Source organism: Pleurodeles waltl, chromosome 10 (assembly GCF_031143425.1).
Source record: "Pleurodeles waltl isolate 20211129_DDA chromosome 10, aPleWal1.hap1.20221129, whole genome shotgun sequence".
NCBI lineage: Eukaryota > Metazoa > Chordata > Amphibia > Caudata > Salamandridae > Pleurodeles > Pleurodeles waltl.
The window spans coordinates 965,889,167-965,907,423 of NC_090449.1; the positions used below are offsets into that span (position 1 = coordinate 965,889,167).

At 41.1% G+C, this 18,257-nt stretch overlaps 1 protein-coding gene across 2 annotated transcripts in view; it reads right to left on the reverse strand.

Annotated features, from left to right (window-relative positions):
* Positions 1–18,257, reverse strand: part of DGKB (diacylglycerol kinase beta) — a 2,237,541-nt gene that overhangs the window by 1,318,793 nt on the left and 900,491 nt on the right. For both annotated transcript variants that reach the window (XM_069211796.1, XM_069211795.1), the window contains 2 exons: positions 12,866–12,951; positions 10,211–10,300 (listed from right to left, as the gene is read on the reverse strand). In XM_069211796.1, the coding sequence (XP_069067897.1) occupies positions 10,211–10,300; positions 12,866–12,951 (176 nt within the window). The remainder of the gene's footprint in view (positions 1–10,210; positions 10,301–12,865; positions 12,952–18,257) is intronic.

Consider the following 18,257-nt stretch of genomic DNA (forward strand, 5'->3'; position numbering starts at 1 on the left):
TTGGCAGTGGTGAACATTTGTTAAGAAATATGATTTATATTTACTTATACATCACTTATCAATTTGATATAGTTCAAATACCTTATTTATGCAAACAGGCTTTACAAAGTAATGACTACTATAAAGCAATGGTAATGTTGCTTACTGTAGTCCAAGCAAGCTGTTTATCGTTTACCTTATTCAGAATGGGATTTTGGAAACACTGCAAATTTCACAAACACACACACACACACACACACACACACACGCTCTTTCTCTCTCTCTCTCCCTCTCTCTATCTCTCCCTCTCTCTATCTCTCACTCTCTCTCTTTCTCTCTCCACAAGTTTTAGTCCAAAATACTATTTTGCGCAGAATTAGCTTTGCCTCAATGAATCCACCTACTATCCAGGCACACATTTCCACAGGATTAGGTGAATGTTACTGAAGATAAAGTTAGAATATGGATGATGTGGAGGTTGAAGATGTTCTCATTACAAATGTTGTGGCATGGAACACCCCCATAATAAAAAATTGGAGGCTATGAGAACATGGTTTCTGTGCAGAGCATCATATTTTCCTTGTGGAGAAAAAAAGGATTACATTGTATACTGCACAGCAACCTTAAACATAAAGGAGACATTTCTTAGCAAAATGTTAGAATGACATGAGTTTCCCTTGGATGTCTTCAAAAGTTGTAGATAGCCACAGCCTACATCAGAACACTTTGTGCCTGATTCTTAAAATAATTTTGTTAACTAGGAATGAATTAACCCTCGTTTACTCTGAAATTTAAAGGAGAAAACACATCTATCCATAGATAATGGGGGTTCCATAGGATATAATGGACTCGTAATACGGCTGGTGGTAAATCCGTCACTTTTCCGTCACTTTTGGGACGGATTAACACCTCCTCCAAAGTTAGAATAACCCCCAATGTCTTTTTGAATCTGGCTCTTCGCACAAGCAGTCCAAAACTCAGTTTGAAGTGAATATGAGTCTACATGTGCTACTTTGTGAATTGATCACTCATTTCCTTTTGTTCTTAGTGTCTTATGTGATTGAAAGAGAAGCAAGCACATTGTAATGTTTAGACTAGGTATACTAAATCATCATATTTTCTATGGGATTTAAAACTGAAAGAATTTTCTGATTTTCTAAGCAACTTCAATTGGCTTGTAAAATTGTCCCATTTTCTACTAAATTCTTTTAACAAACTCAAGGCCTGATTTAGATTTTAGTGGTAACCGTCCTGCAGTCAGTTTTCCATCAGAAAACCCATCCACCACCTTGGTGGTCCACCCACCTGATTTACATGTTGGTGGGACCATAGGTGAGAGACTGCCAGAGTCTTGCTGACTCCTCCAGGAATCTCTACCTGCATAGCGGGTGTCATGAAAACTATGGCTGGCGGCGGGACTCCAGCCACTGTTCCCACCAAGCCAATCACAATGTGACTTCCCACCATGGCAACTGTGGTGGTGTTACCTCCATGAGGGTGGCAGATTAGAAGGGAAATTAGGTAAAACCTTCCTTTTTTCCAGTTTCCCCTTCCGTTTCCGACTGGAGACTACTGGACAAGACCTGCCATTGCTACTGCTACTGGACCAGCACAACTCCACCGTCTGCTGACTTGAAGGTAAGCATTACATATTACCAGTGGATGTTTCCTTTGCACTTAACATTATCTCAGGACCAGTGCAGTAATATACATATCGCAGCATATTTTTTTTTTTGCACAACTTGTGACATGTATATGTCTGCAAAACATCATTGGGGAAACATCTGCATTACAAAAATCTGATGCATCCTACAAATATTATTGTGGTGTAAGAATTCATTAACACATGAATGCTTACACCACGATACACTGAACCTCACATAGTCCATGTGTGCACTTCACAATGGGACCTGTAAGTCAGTACATGTATGTCACTGGAAGGGCAATTCCATTTCAATGAAATAATGACTTGAACTGCAACACAAAATGTAGGACACACTGTGTGAAACTTGGACTTAGGTCACCAGACATGTACTACTACTGTCATGTATTGGGTTCCTTACAATATGACTACTATTTGACAGTTGAAAAGTATGGATGGTGCAACTGCCCCTGGCTGTGTTGCCCTTCACTTGTGTCCTGCCTGAAGACCAGGGGCATCCTCCTCATGTATGGGCATCTACTGGGAAAGTATGTGGCACCTCATAGCTTTTACGGGGGAGAGGTGTGAGTGGATGAGCTGGTTGAGGAAGAGGGAGCTGGAATGGGTGATGTGGTTGTATCTATATGTGTGACACTTTCATGTGGGTCTGGTGTTTGTTGTGTATGTTTGGTTGTGTGTTGTTTTGCTGTGAGCATTATTCAGTTGAGTGTTCTAGGTTTGTTGTGTTCGTTGTTGTGATATGCTCAGTTGTACTTTTGTGTAAGCATGTTTGTGTAGAAGTATGCATAATTGTGTTGGTTGTCATGGTTGTGTTGTATGTGGGTGTGATGTCAATAGTGTGTGTATGTTTTAATATGAATGTATGGCAATGTGTGTTTTCAGCATGTAAATGTAGTATTGTGGTGAAATGGCTAAGGATAATAGTGTGTGTGTAGTGTTTTGTGTGGTGTGGTATGCAGGTGGATACATACGGCTAAGGTTTGTGTCACTTATCTCCATTCCAGAGCCACTGCCGTTGTATGATGTAGATTGGCTCACGCAACGGGCTCCCTCCTTCAACAGTTCACTGCCAGTACGCCACCTGCAGAACTGTTACATCTAAACAGGATCCACAGGAGCCTGCCAGCCAGTTGGCTAGGAGGAGTACACTGTTGTGACAGTTGGAGGCTCAACAGCAATACATCTGAATATGCCAGTCAGAACTCCGTCTACCTGATGGAGTACTTGGGTCAGCCGCAGTGGCAGGGCAGTGGTAATCCTGTCAAGATCTAAATCAGGCCCTATGCTATGGTCAGCAATTCTCCATAATATTTCTAGAAATTCTAAACAAAGTTTTACAAACATCATGCTTCTAACAATTTTAATGTCATACATTTAATAAATTTGAAGTGATTAAAATATCTAAATATTTGAGAATAGTTTAGTAAATGTTTAAAGAAGAATTTATGTACAAGATACAAAGACAAGATTTTTTTCCTAATGGCACCTTTGTGCCTTACTCATTAAAACCTTTCAAAATATCCTAATCATATTTGAGAAAGGTTAACCAATGATCAACTATTTGCCGATGATGTGGAATAGAGTTGTGATTATGGGTGCTAGTAACTTGCACAATTCCATGTAGTTTAATCATGGGGATTGACTTAAGAATTCCACAAGAATATGGTTGAATTATGTGAAAAGAGTAATTCTTCATTTAACATCAATAGGAGGATGCATTCTGAGCTAAGAAAGTTAGTGCTAAGTGTAACAGAATGCAAATAGTGAGCAAGAACAGCCACTGATATTCGCTAAAGGTGCTCTTGGGGTAAGATTCTCCCCCAACATAACCAACATTTAGGGCCATTTTCTCAGCAGAAAATGCACCCGCACATTCAAAATGGACATGAGGATACGTTTTGAAACAAAGTTAAAAGCATCAGAACATGAATCCTACCGCAAGAGGACATTTAGCGGCACTAGCTAAATGTGCTCTTGTGGTAGGATTTTTCCCCAAATTACTCTCAATTATGCAAGCAGGAGTAGTTGCGTAGTAATCTGTAACTCTGCATCAGAGTGTAATGTGGAATTACCAAAAGTACTCCAGCAGACGAGGCCATGCTGTCTAAACCTATTACAGAAAGAGGGAGTTGGATTGTTTCACTAGTTCTTCAGTTCTTTTCATCAAATTCTTTACAATAGCAGAGACTTGGATGTGTGAATCTTTAGTAATCTGGATTTCCAATTATCATTTTTTAAGTGTTTGGGAGAATACATCAGGCTAAATCCCTTTAAAGAGAAAGATAACTCAATAAAGTCTATCATGCTAGTGATGAAAAGTATTATGACTCACATGAGGCCAAATGGTCTTCAAAAATATCTGGACTGTGAGCACAAGGAACAATACAGTGGAAGATAGTATTCAAATCAATTCAAAGAACTGTATAGTGTCAGTTAGGTAGGTCTTGCAAAGTGTGACTTGTCTCCCCAGGGTGTCCCAGGGCACTGGTGGGTTCTCCAAGCCTCAGATGGAAGGCAATGGTGGTCAAAGAGCCACGTTTTGAGATGCTTCCTGAAGTCAAAACCGCGCTGCGTGGGGTTTGCCTTTGTTATCAGCTTACGTCAGCGGAAGTTACGCGTGGTTTCTCCAGCTCCGTTGCGTTGATCTTCCAGCCATGATGCAGATGGAATGTAGATTTCAGCCGCGAAGCCAGCGGCATGTAGTTTCTCAGCCGCATCTCGGAAGGAGCGTCAAAAATTTCCCAGCAGGGCGGTCTGTGCATGGATTTTCAGTCTTTGTCTGCCACCTTCACCTTTCAAGGGCCCAGGAACTGGATAGGGTACCACTTGGCAGGGCAGGAGTCTCAGCAGAGAGTCCGGGTGCTAGCAGGGGAAGTCCTTGATGGCCCTGAGACTTCAACAACAGGAGGCAAGCTCAGGTCAAGCCCTTCGAGATTTCTTCACAAGCAGGAATGCACAACAAAGTCCAGTCTGTGTCCCCTTTCACAAGCAGAAGCAGCAACTGCAGGATAGCTCCACAAAGCACAGTTATAGGCAGGGCATCACTTTTCCTCAGCTCTTAAGCTCTTCTCCTTGGCAGAGGATCCTCTTGATGTCCAGAAGTGAACTAATTTTCAGAGGTTCGGGTGCTCTTCTTATACCCATTTCTTCCTTTGAAGTATGCCTACTTCAAAGGAGAGTCTCTCTTGTTTGTGAGATCTTGCCTTGCCCAGGCTAGGCCCCAGACACACACCAGGGGGTTGGAGCCTGTATTGTGTGAGGGCAGGCACAGTCCTTTCAGGTGTGAGTGACCACTCCTCCCCTCCCTCCTAGCACAGATGGCTCATCAGGATATGCAGGCTACACCCCAGCTCCCTTTGTGTCACTGTCTAGAGAGATGTGCAAACAGCCAAACTGTCAAACTGACCCAGACATGGAATCCACAAACAGGCAGAGTCACAGAATGGTGTAAGCAAGAGAATGCCTACTTTCTAAAAGTGGCATTTTCAAACACACAATCTCAAAACCAACTTTACTAAAAGATGTATTTTTAAACTGTGAGTTCAGAGACCCTAAACTCCACATGACCATCTGCTCCCAAAGGGAATCTACACTTTAATCATATTTAAAGGTTGCCCCCATGTTAACCTCTGAGAGAGATAGGCCTTGCAACAATGTAAACTGTATTTGGCAGTATTTCACTGTCTGGACACATAAAACACATTAGTGTATGTCCTACCTTAAACATGCACTGCACCCTGCCCATGGGGCTACCTAGGGTCTACCTTAGAGGTGTCTTACATGCTCAAAAAGGGAAGGTTTAGGCCTGACAAGTGGTTACACTTGCTAAGTCGAATTGGCAGTTTAAAATTGCACACACAGACACTGCAGTGGCAGGTCTGAGCCATGTGTACAGGGCTACTAATGTGGGCGACACAACCAGTGCTGCAAGCCCATTAGTAGCATTTGATTTACACACCATGTGCATCTCTAGTGCACTGTACTAGTGACTTACCAGTAAATCAATTATGCCAGTCATGGAAATCTAATTACACATATATTTTACATAGGAGCACTTGCACTTTAGCACTGGATAGCAGTGGTAAAGTGCCCAAAGTAACAAAAACAGCAAAAACAGAGTCCAGCACACATCAACAACCTGGGAAACAGAGGCAAAAAATTAGGGGAGTCCACGCCAAGGATGCCAAGTATAACACACACACACACGAAGAAGGGTAGTAAATAACTGCTGTGTGGATAAACAATAGCTGTGTGAGTGGATACAAGATTGACTATATACATCTATAGGAGTTGGTGGATAAAAGAATGATTTGATGGGAATTGTAACATATACAGCGTTAGAAGGATTGATGGATATATATATATATATATATAAATATATATATATATATATATATATATATATATATATATATATATATATATATATATATATATATATATATATATATATATTTATGGGAGAGTATCCAGAGAGATTGAGGCACAAACATCTAGGTATAAATTCATACATCCTTTGAATGCATTAATTCAACCACTCTCTCATCACTAGTTCATCTAGACACTTACTCATCCATTCATCCATTTACACAATCATATGTCCATCTACCCATCCATATGCACATTCATCTAACTATGAGAACACTCATGCACACTGCTACCCACTTGTATTCATTCATTCATTCATTAACTTACCCATTAACAAGCTTAGACACCAGTCCTGAAAAGCACCAGTTCATTGACTCACTCAATCTTTCAATGTTTAAATTATTTACTCATTCTTGCATTCAGCCACTTATCCAATTTTACCTCCACACACACAGGTGACTCACATTCAAATTCAGCAATCATGTGCTTGTGCTCTCTCATAAAACATGGTAGTTATGGCATACACCCAAATGGCATATTTAATGTACTTGTAAATTCCTAGTAAAGTGGTACTACTTGTACACAGGACCTGTAAATTAAATGCTTAGTAAGCAAGCAGCACTAATTATGTCACCCACTGATGTAGCCCTGCAAACATGTCTCAGGCTTGCTTTTATCATGGTAAAGTTGGATTTTAAATTACAATTTTAAAATGCCACATTTATAAAGTTGTCATTTTCTTGTCCTAACAATTGGACAGCTGCAGACTGATCCTGTGATGCATAGTCAGGTATAGCTGTCAGTTGGTCTTTCTGTATTGGTCTCAGACAGTGAGACAAGGGAAAGGTAGGTGTTGTCAGAATTGGTCACTCTGTGTTAATGAGGGGGAAGACCTGTCATCTTCCACATTTGCACATCACAAAGGCTCTCCCTGAGCACTCTCACATAGGGTTTGTCATTACTCTTTTATGACCCCTGGCAAGCTGGGGCCATGACAGGGAAGAATGGGAAGTCTTAGGGTGTTGGAAACCTCTAAAAGCATCTCCCATTTCAAAGGAGGAACCTGGTATAGATATTGGACAACAAACACAAACTCTTCACTACACTTTTGGACCTGTGGACTGTGCCAGGAGGAAGGACTGCTCCGTTGCTGAAAGAACTGCCACACTGCTGGACTTCTGCTCTGAAGGACTGCTACCTTCTTTGCTGACTTGCTGTCTGCTACCTCTTGCCTGGGTGAGAAGGAGAGAACATACATTGGGTGAATCCAGGATCCCAGAGTGACTTCAAAGGATAGTTGGCTGGCCTCATTAGCTTGCTCTGTTTATTCAATTTATTTGATTATCTTTTTTAAGATGGCTGCCTTTGTTATAGTTTATAAAGATGTTTTGCTTTGCGTTATCAGTGTCACTCTGTGAAGGCGTCACTATCAGCGTCATGATCAGTAGGTATTAACATCATGTCCTTTTCTCACTTACGTGTGATAGGAACATGATGTACACTTGGGGGGGGGGTTGTTTATATAATTGCCGCCATAAGTCTGCCTCCTTATCAGTTGTTTGGGAACATACCTGTGTCAGGGATCCTACATGATCTGTATAAATACATCTCACACGGACAAGGTCATAAGAGGGATTCCTTCCAGATGCCATCTACACTGTATGTCACCTTGCTGCAGAACTCAGCCTTGTGTCACCACGGAGTCTGACCTAGAGACCTCATTCCAAGGTAACAAGGGTTGGGGGAGGCTTCTCATGGACATGGTACTGGCAGACTAGGTTATTCATACCAAGCTCTCATTAGGTTAGATATTAGGTTCTCTTTGCTAGGAATTTTATATATCATGTTTATTGTAAGATAGTGGGGATTTTTATATTCACAACTCTCATTTTCACAATTATGATTCTTTTACTGTTCATTATTTTAATAATTACAGCTCATGCATTTTATCGTAGATTGCAGTCTTTTCAATAAATATATTGAAAACCTTCCTGCAACGTATTTATTGCCTGTGTGTGACTGAGAGTTGTTGCTAATGAGAGAAAAGGGTAACTTCTGTTCCACCACGATTTCCCTGAGAGGCCTCCTCCAGAGTCCATGCATAAGGCTGCCAGAAATCACCTATGTTTTCTGAGTTTTGGTGAGGTACTCCTAGTGACCCAGGAGGGTTAGGAGGACAGTTGTGACTTGTTGTAGAAATGGCTTAGTTGCCTACAAACAAAAGTGCTGTCTCCCCTAAACAAGCATTCTCACTTAGGAACGAAAGTCAAACTACGACAGTCCTACCCTGCCAAGTTGTGCAACCCCAGTATTGGACCCTTGGAAGTGGGCCTAAAGGTGCTCTGCCAGCCCTTCTGTAGATCCAGCAGATCCAGCGCATCTCCTACAATGTGCAACCCAAAGACTAACCAATGCAGCTCCTCCGGCAGGAGGATTACCTCAACACAAGGACTCCACATCATCCTCGCAGCCCACATTGTAACCACCGTTGTGTGAAGCTTCCTGTGCACAGGCCCTAACATCGCAAAAGTGTTGTTGATGGCAGCCTCGAAGATGACACAAGTTTTCTCATCACAGCCTCATAGCCTTTCAGAACCGACATTTCGCCTCAACTGCACAACGCATCCTCAATGCTGGCCTTCACATCGCAAGCTCCTATTGAAGAGATCCTTGACAACAATACAGGACCCCGCATCATAGCTCATAGGAAATTATGTAGCACCTTGACGCGGAACCTTATAATGTTCTGCAAGCAGGACTTAAAGGCACTCTTGCTCAGCAGACCAAACTAGGTCCCTGTAGCTGGCCCGTCCTTCATCAAGGTCGGACTAAACTTGTGACTTTGTCCTGGTCCAGCGACCTAGATACACTTGTCACTTTATGTTTTTTTGGTGCTACTTTCACTTAAATATTAACAATTTCATATCTCTGGTTCTACTCATTGATTTTTTTTCATTTTGGTCATGATGTATTTATTAACATTTGCTCTATTTTTCTAAATTGGTGTGAGATTTTCCTTGTCTGGTGTTTTCACTTTACTACTCTATGAAGTGCTTCCTAAATACTTTACATATCACCTCTAAGGTGGGCTGGACTGCTCTGCATTAAGCTACCAGTGGCTTGAGCACAGGTTGGTTAAGTGTTTGCTCGTGCCTCACCCTGACAAGGATCGTGGTTAATGCTTTAGTAAGATTTCATCCCCCAACTCAATTAGTAACCAGTAACTTCAAATCCTAACCCTGCACCTTCTTCCAAACCGGCCAGTGTGCAACACATCCATGACACAGGACATCTCACCACAAGCCCCCTCAACATGGGCCATCTCAACCATGATGCTGGGCCTAACAGAGTGCCTGGAGTTGGCCCATGCTCTGTCACGGTCAGCCTGGACTTGTGACTTTGCCCCAGTCTAGTGTGACCGGATAGCCTAGTTGGCACTTTTTACTTTCTGGCACTATTTTAACTGAAATCTTTAAAATTGCAAAGCTCCAATTATAATAACTCGATATTTGTTGTTTTGGTCTTCATTTACTTACTAAAAATCACTCTATTTCTCTAAGTTGGTGTGGTTGTTTTCTTGTGTTGTGTTTTCACTTCATTTCTGTTTAAGTACTGCTTAAATACCTTGCACATTGCCTCTAAGTTAAGTCTGACTACTCTGTGCCGAGCTACAAGAGAGATGAGCACAGGTTGTTTCTGGTTTTGCCTTTGACCTCATCCTGACAAGGATTGTGGTTGCTGTTTGAGCAGAGTTTACCCTCCTCAAGCAGTAACCCAATTTCTTACATACACATTAGGTTTTTAAATGTTTGTTTTTTTCCAAATTATTCATACTGAACAAAAGTACATTTACAATCTGCCAATCTCAGAAATGTAATAAAGATGGACACAATGTTTTACACAAAATAAGACATTGTAGCAACATACACAAACCAGGATTCAAGCTGGGTGCTATAATTTCACATTTTCCAAGTTATTTACAACATTGCTTCTTATAAATTAAATATGTGTTGGAGAAATTTGTTAGATCATCAACAATGAATACTTAGTAAAGAAGTCTACCAGATGTTGGTTTTTATAAATGATTTAGGTGAAACGTTATACTAAGGTCTATTCTTGCTCAACAGAAATATTTTTTAAAAACACATTGATCAATTGTATGCTGTTTATGGCACAGAAATATTATACAGTTTGTTTTACCTCCTCCCCATCTTAAACACCTTGCTAAGTCATTGCCAGTCCCAAGAGGTAGAATTGCCACAGGAGGATTTTTCTCTAAATTTGCTTTATCTGTGAATAAAGGTAAGGCAATAATGGTTTAATTTAATATCAGGACACAAAAACCATTACAAAGAATAGAGAACAGTCAGGGGTTAGAAAGTGCATACATGACCTGATTTGTACATTTGACTTTTAGTTTTAACATGCTTTGCTTCTTCAATAAATATTTTATAACCAGGGCCCCCGCCCTGAGCCACTGTTGTGCATCGCCTGTGGTCAAACATCTTCAAAAAGGGGAGGGAGGCTATACTCCCCCATCCCTGTGCTGGTATATGGCCTGGAGACCCCCATCCCTGAGGTGTGATACTTCACAGCGTCCCAGGGATCCTGGCAGGAGCAAAAGGAAGATCCTAGCTCCCGCCAGCCAGTATGGTTCTGGTTGGGGAGCCACTTGGGGCTGTGGGGGTCTTGGGGCTTCCTCTGTGGTCCCCAACAACACCCTACTTTGTGGGTGCCACCCGGGGCACCCATCTATAATACAAAAAATGTCTCCCCCAAATAAAAAAATCACTTGTGGGTGCATTGGCATTAATTGACATTACAACTGTGGTGGCCGCCAGGGAACTGCCAGCTCCACCAGGATCGGAGATCCCAGTGGTCTGGAGGGGTGATGGTCTGTATCTGCCAAGGCAGCGGATTACAACCCTCTTCTCTGCCAGCGGTTTCATGGTGGTAGCACCACCATGAAAAAAGCTGGCAGAGATCAAGTGCACTTGACATGGGCAGTAGAGGGGCCCATCTGGCCAGCACCATCACAATGTTCACTGTCTGCTCTGTGAGATTATGAGCCGAAGACAATACTGTAGGCTGTTTCCCACAAGGTCAAAACTAAGGTTTCTGCCCGCTGACCTAGCTGGAAACTTTTAATGGGGCCGGCAGGGAAGTAGCCAGTATGACGGCACCTCCTGGCCGGACGTTCAGCAGATGGTGTAATCCGTCCCCCGAGCTCATAATCAGCCCCCATGTGTCTGGCTGTGGGGTCCTGGGCCTTTCCCACCAGCCCCCAAATAAAACAAAAGATGTGGATGTCCAGAGTGAGCACTGTAACATCAACAAAACTGTGAAAAAAATTACTAATAAATGAGTGGAGGAGCCACTCATTTGTTATTCAGTGCTTTATTAAGGTAATCTCTGTGAAGGCTATTTACTTTTTGTGATGTCCCTACAAGGAGCAGGGGCACCATCAAGCATTTTTATATCATTGTGGCTGGCTGCAAGTGTAGCAGCCCCCACCAACATACAAAAAAAATCATTAAGGGCTTGATTTATATTTTGGTAGTAACCATACCCCATTGCAATGGCAGCAGAGTATGCTTACATCAAGATAATGGCCATTCCACCCAATTTAGATGTGGACAGACCATAGGTTTGGCTATGATGGTGACTACTCCATCACCGTCATAGTCAAACCTCTCAGACAGCCTGTTGGAGTAAGGACCGTCTGAGAAATGGTTATATGTCTACCCACCCAATTAGGATCTGACTCTTATGGCGAGGGGGCATTGTCTTTTCTTATTTTCAGATAGAACATCCTACTTCAGGATGTTCTTTTTGAAAATAAAAAATAAAACTGTTTGGTCAGGGCTCCATGCTGTAGCCTGGGCCCGCACCAAACCGCAAAGAATACTGACAGAAACCACTGTGATGGTGGTTACTGTCAATTCTTTATAAATGACTACCAGCTTGGTGGTAAATTAAAGATTAGGCAGGGGATCAACCTACCAGGGGGATAGAGTAATTTACACAAGTAAGGCTGGGAATGTTTGAAACACATTGGCAGTTTCTTCTTTTTTTGCCATTTCTAGAATAAACATTGCATCAGAAAATAATTTAGTGCTGCTGATTCGGTTTTGACTTGTGTATGTATATAAAACACACTCACATATATATATGCATGGTGACAAATTTTAGTTACACAGACTAAACATGTTTACATTTTTTAATAGTATATATATAGCCTTGGAGCCACATGCATAATAACCAAACCAGCACTTCAAATCCAAATGTATTCTTTAGTGTATAGAAAATTGAGAAATACTAGTTTACTTTAAGCTTAATACCATATAAGGGAGTCATTCTCTAATTAGGAAGTATGCAACAGTCTCCTTTCCACATTTTGGATAATCAGAAGGATTTCTGTGCTGTTTCCTATTATACTTTATACAACACATAAAGCTATACTTCATTTTTGTTATTTCACAATTTGTACCTCAACAGTTAGAATGCTTTCCTTTGTGTTTACTATTGCTTACTGTTTTATTCATTTTCTCTTTAATCAGATATCACTAAAATAAGTGTAGGTATGATCACTTTAATGTTCTACTTGCTGTTCCTTAAACATCTAACCTCATACAGTTGTTTTAATACCTAAGTTTTCATAGAACATTAAGAACATTGTGTTACATGCAATGAAAAACATAAATATGTTTATTATTAGTACTTCAGATTTGCATGTCTATTGGCTATTTATTTTTCATGGTGTCTCTAGTCATACTGCATTAAAGAAATGCTGGTCAATAATCCAAATATACCTTATAGCTATGACTGACTGAAAAATTGTATGTTTCCATTTACCTATGCAATCCAAAATCCATCCAACAGTTCCATCTCCACCACATGCCAATACCCTGAAGTCCGGAACATCTCGAAAAAAATTCAGCCTGTAAATGATAATAATTAATTAGTAATTAGTCCCAATAACTTTCCTTGAAAATTTAGACCAGTAGGTAAAGCTAGACACCGTCTAGTGAATGTATTATTTCATATACTTTATAAAATATTACAACTCACAAGTTAAATATGTTATTACAAGTGTGCAATAAAAACATTGCTGGTATTGCTACACATTATCTATAAATTATAAACAAGCTCATTTTGAGATTGTCACTTTTCTTAGCATTTTAATTAAGAAACAGCAGCCAGATGTGGGATGCTGACACATTCAGCCAGCCTATATTGTTTTTTAACCACTTTTATTTTATTTTTCTTTGTATAGGTCTATTGCTGTACACCTGGGATAGGAGGCTCTGAGCTGGTTGAACATAAGCGTACACATGTGTGTGTGTCTCATCAAGTAAACCAGACCTGTATCTGTACCGATGTAGCATGATGGAGAGGGGATCATGATAAATTGTGTATTGCTTGCGTCAACCTCATAATTTAGTAAAATATATTTCCTCACTTTTAGAGACTATAGAGTAAGTCTACATTGCTTCACAGTATTCACACTGTAGGTGAAAGCTGCATCAAAAATTAATATCACAATAACTTAGTCTATAAACAGGTTTAGCCTGTGCCCCCTAGGTAAACAAAGGTCCAGAGTGCAAATAAGACAATAGTTTGGCCATAATGCCACTGCTTTATCTACTTTGAGTTTTGGTATATTTCTCTGAGACATCTCTTAATTAGAATTAGGATTTGAACTACTCTGCTGTGCCAAGTTATCTATTAAGCTGGCCCGATTCCTCCGCAAAATAGGTCCATCTGGAGAGGTTTAATCCTGCTCTGCAGGTAAAAAGAGAACTGGTAGAGGTTATGCTTATTGTAAATTCAAATTGCTGTGACTTGGAAGCCTAAGTCTCCCACCCAATAGACCCATTTGGAGGGGATTAGGCTATTTTGGGAAGAAGAAGTGATGAGGTGTCACCTTTGGACTAGGCAGAGGGGCCCACTTTCTGGAATCTATCTTCCCGTCGTGGAAACCCCTGCACAAGGGTGAGGCTCTGAGAAGCACTGGACACTTTGGGAACAAAGGGCAGAAGAAATCTGCATGGCTAATTGCTATGGACTTACATTGACTTGAATGGATCTGTGTCTCGAGGGCAGCAACACTAGCCTCCCCACTCCCACTGGAGGAAAGTAGAGGTGTGATCTTGCTGAGGATCTTTGAGTAGAGACTACCTCCTGCTGGAAACAAAGGTGCTTGGCAATTGAGCAGAAAGCTTTGGAAACTGGGAGTGCAAGTAGTGAGTTTAGTGTGCCTTGAGGCCTTTGGAATGGTGTTAAGTAAAACTCTGAGCCAAAGAGAAGCACCAGGAGCGAAGAGTGAGGAGCTGGTCCTAAGCACTGTTAAGATGCCATAACTAGCAGGCTGTTAAGAGCTAAGAGGCAGGACGACAGTCCATGAGCACTCTCTCATTGTAGAGAGAGGAGTTGAAAGAGCTAAAAATATTATATGCAGGTAATCCAAGCATAAATGTTCCTGATGGCTAGAGCCAGCCCCAAAGAGCAAAATGTAATTTGCCTATTAAAGAGGGGGCCTCAGTCATTCCATTTTGACCGAGCTGCTCAAGGGAAGCTTTACATAGGCCCTTGGGTGAGAAACCATGCACAATGCCCAGGAGCCTGCAGTGTATTCCCTGTGGGCAAGGCCAGCAACCAAAGGATTCACTTCTTGGAGTGAGGGGATGAGGCCCTTAGGGCATGCCTCCATCCTTTTACTTTTCTTCTGAGGAACACTGGTGACCTAGAGGTGATAATCATCAGTGAGTTCATAATTTTTTAATAAAGGGATGTAGTGCTAAGGACTGGGTATAATTCATAATTAAAGGTGGGGGGTCCTATCCAGGCCGAGAAGAGAGAAAACCGATCAAGGGGCTATCCTGAGCATAACAGGCCCATTGTATATTGAAGCAGGAGTGTAAGTGCAACCATTTCTCCCTACTGCATCTTAGCAAGTGAGTCAGAGTCAGGGACAAGGTCAATTGCCTTGCAGTGCAAATCCACTGAGGAAAACATCTTCTCATTTGAGAGGACATTTTTCAATGGAAAAAAGATATTTGTGATTTGCAGCCTTATTAAAGTAATCACCTGTTGGTAAAAGCGCACCTCAAAATGCAGTGAGGTAAATTTGCATATTTGGTGTGGTGGCCAAGCATTCAGGGGCATGATAATAAAAAGCTATTTATTTTCATGGGGTAACTCAGGAGCAGCAAACGCTCCCAACCCGTAAGTAGAAATATTAGCCTTATTTTGCCTTTCTCGTTGCTGCTAAGACTGCCCAGGATCCTTAATACATAACTTGGGGAGAGATTTTTCTTATGCTGCAAGAGCTAGGACTTTCAGTCTGGCTTGTTGAGTGTTGAGAGGTTTGTGTCTAGGCCTTGTGGCTGCTTTGAAGTACATGTAAGGGAGGAAGAAGAGTTCACTCGTTGCACAGCATTGAGCATTAAACTCTTTATTGAAAATAACTATAAATACCTTCAAATATTAATTGCTGGTATTGAAAGATAATTCTATCCTGCTTGATAAATTGTTTACACTGTGTTTTGTCCTTGTAAATCTTCCTTCAACTATTGTGGTGACACTTTGACAAATCCAGTGTCTCTGACTTTTAATTACTTTGCCCATATTATTGTGTTGAGCATATGTAGAGAGTTCAGACATGCACATACCATTACATGTGCCTCCAGGGTAACAGGTACAGGATGCATTGAAGGGATTATTTGATCTGTAGAACCTTTTTTAGTGTGTTTCCCTTGTTGCCCGTAAAGCCCTTTAGAAGGTGTCACCACAAGTATTTGCACCTGCCATTTTCTGTATATGTGTACACTTGTTTGTATTACTTAGTGATGTGTGATGAATTATTCTTACTTTTTATTAGAATAATCATTTACTGGGCAGTGATTTATTAAGTGTTGTTCATAGCATTGCTGAGTGCTGTGTTTCTAGACCACAGGACCATCACTGAGAGGCACTTGGATTGCTGTGCTATGAAAGTCAAATGCTTCAAAGGGTTACTTGGTTTTCAGTTAAGGGTTTGGCAAATGGAGCCATGCATACTGGAAGACTATAATGTCACACTATGCAATGGGAAAAATGTTTTTTTTCGATGCAGTGAAAACCCTGTAAATAGGAAATTGAAAATAATAAATTCTGAATATGAAATCATGAACACTTAGGCCCTGAGCCAACCATGTTACTGTTACCACTTGGGGGATGGGTTTTAATATGATTTATTGGCAAGATATGGATGCCTACAGTTGGAAAATATTTGATCGCAAGTCATAACTCATTGCCTTTTGTGGGTTACCACTCCACTCCAAAGATACCTTAATGTAAATGGAATTTTTTTCAAAATGTATATTACTGTATATTTTATTATTACAAATTACAATTACAGTAAATGGGATCACATAGATTGATAATAATTATAATATTAAGAGTAAAATGTATACATTTCTAAATTAATGTATTTCTCTACAGTTGGTGGTGAATGACCGTGCAGCACACTGAAAACAGCACATCCAGTCCCTCTGATCCACAGTGTATAATTCATTTAGGTCAAATTTCCAACATGGAATAGCCATGACAAGTCAGCAGGACTGCTCATCATGGAAAACTTAGAGGCAGCTCAACTAAGGAATCACATTCCACAGTTATACATTGTGAGAAATGATCAAAGGAACACAGTTCATCAAGTATTTTACCACAGGAAGTGCAAGTTACTATGAAGAGAAATTTACAGACTCTTAGGCGAAACACTGAAGCAAATGTCAGTGATGATGCTGGATTGAGTGAGTGTACGAGTAAACGCTTAGACAGAAGAACATCATTAAAGTAAAAAATGTACGCTTGTGGAAAGATAAAATGCTACAAGGGAACATCAATCAAGGCCACAGAGCTTAGAGTTGACAAAAGGCTTTGAGAGTGTGCAACTAAAGATCTTAGCAACTTGTAGTAGGGACATAGTGGCTGCAGAAGCCCATTATCATGCACCTTCTTATAGGAACTGTACCAGGGTTAAATCAGAGGTGGAAGATCATGCATCTAGTATTCAAAACGATGATCACTACAAAAATATGAGAGATGAAACATATGATGAATTATTTCAATACATTAGAATTGTGATTATTCCTTACAAAGAGGTAATACATGTGACGACTCTCATGGAAAGGCTTGAAACCCTCATGATACGCAGAGGAATACAGGTAATAAGTCATAAATTGAAAAAAAACAATGGTACTACTACGAGAGCTGTTAGTCTGGTTCAAAGCTGGATAAACCCATTTGTTGGCCCACATTATCTAATTAGGCAAAAAAGGCATCTCAAGACATGAGCCCTCATTACAAGTTTGGCGGTCGGACAACCTGACAGTCAAATTTGGGGCGATGAGACCGTTGTCAACCCCGCAGCCTCACCCCCAATCGTATTATGAAGATCATATTATGATGTTCCCACTGGTCAACCCGGCGGGAACAGTGCTATGGTATTGGTCTTGGCTACCTTAAGGGAGTTGAGGCCAATAGCATAGCACAGCAGCACCCTCGCAATGCGCACTGTCTGCAAAGTAGACAGTGCGCATTCTGAGGGTGCTGGACAGGGGGGCCCCTACGCCCCAGACAAAATGGTCATGGGCAATGCAGGGGTCCCCCTATGGCATCCAGCACTTCCTTTCCACCACCATAAAAAGGCTGTCGGAAAGCAGCACAGCAGCACTAAACTCAGTTTGTTACTATCAGCCTGTCAGGAACCATGTCCTGGCAGGGATGGCTATCCCCTGGTGGTCTGATTCCCAGGGTCATAATGTGGCAGTTGGACCACCTGGAGTGCGGCTGTCCGACCACCACCTCGTAATGAGGCCCATAGTATATGACATGATGAAGGAGCATAAAAATAGTTGAAAAGTGCTATACAGACTTCAACGACTTGAGAAGAATCTACTAAGAAGGCTTAGAACACAATTCAAATGAACAAACTAAAAAACTTCGCTAACATGTCCAAGAAGAGGCAGTGAACAGCAATGGCAGGACAATCACCATGAAAGCAGAAAAAGTATTATTTGGTTGAAATATTGTGACAGCACAGAATTGGACCCTTCAAATGGTGGATGCACTCTCTCATTCTTTAGGACCTTTACAATGGGCTTTAGCAACTCAAAGGTCTGTTGCAAAAGAGGAACAAAGCTGTTTATGCAACATACCTTCAGAAAAACATTACCCCTGCTGAGGAAATACCTGGAAATTC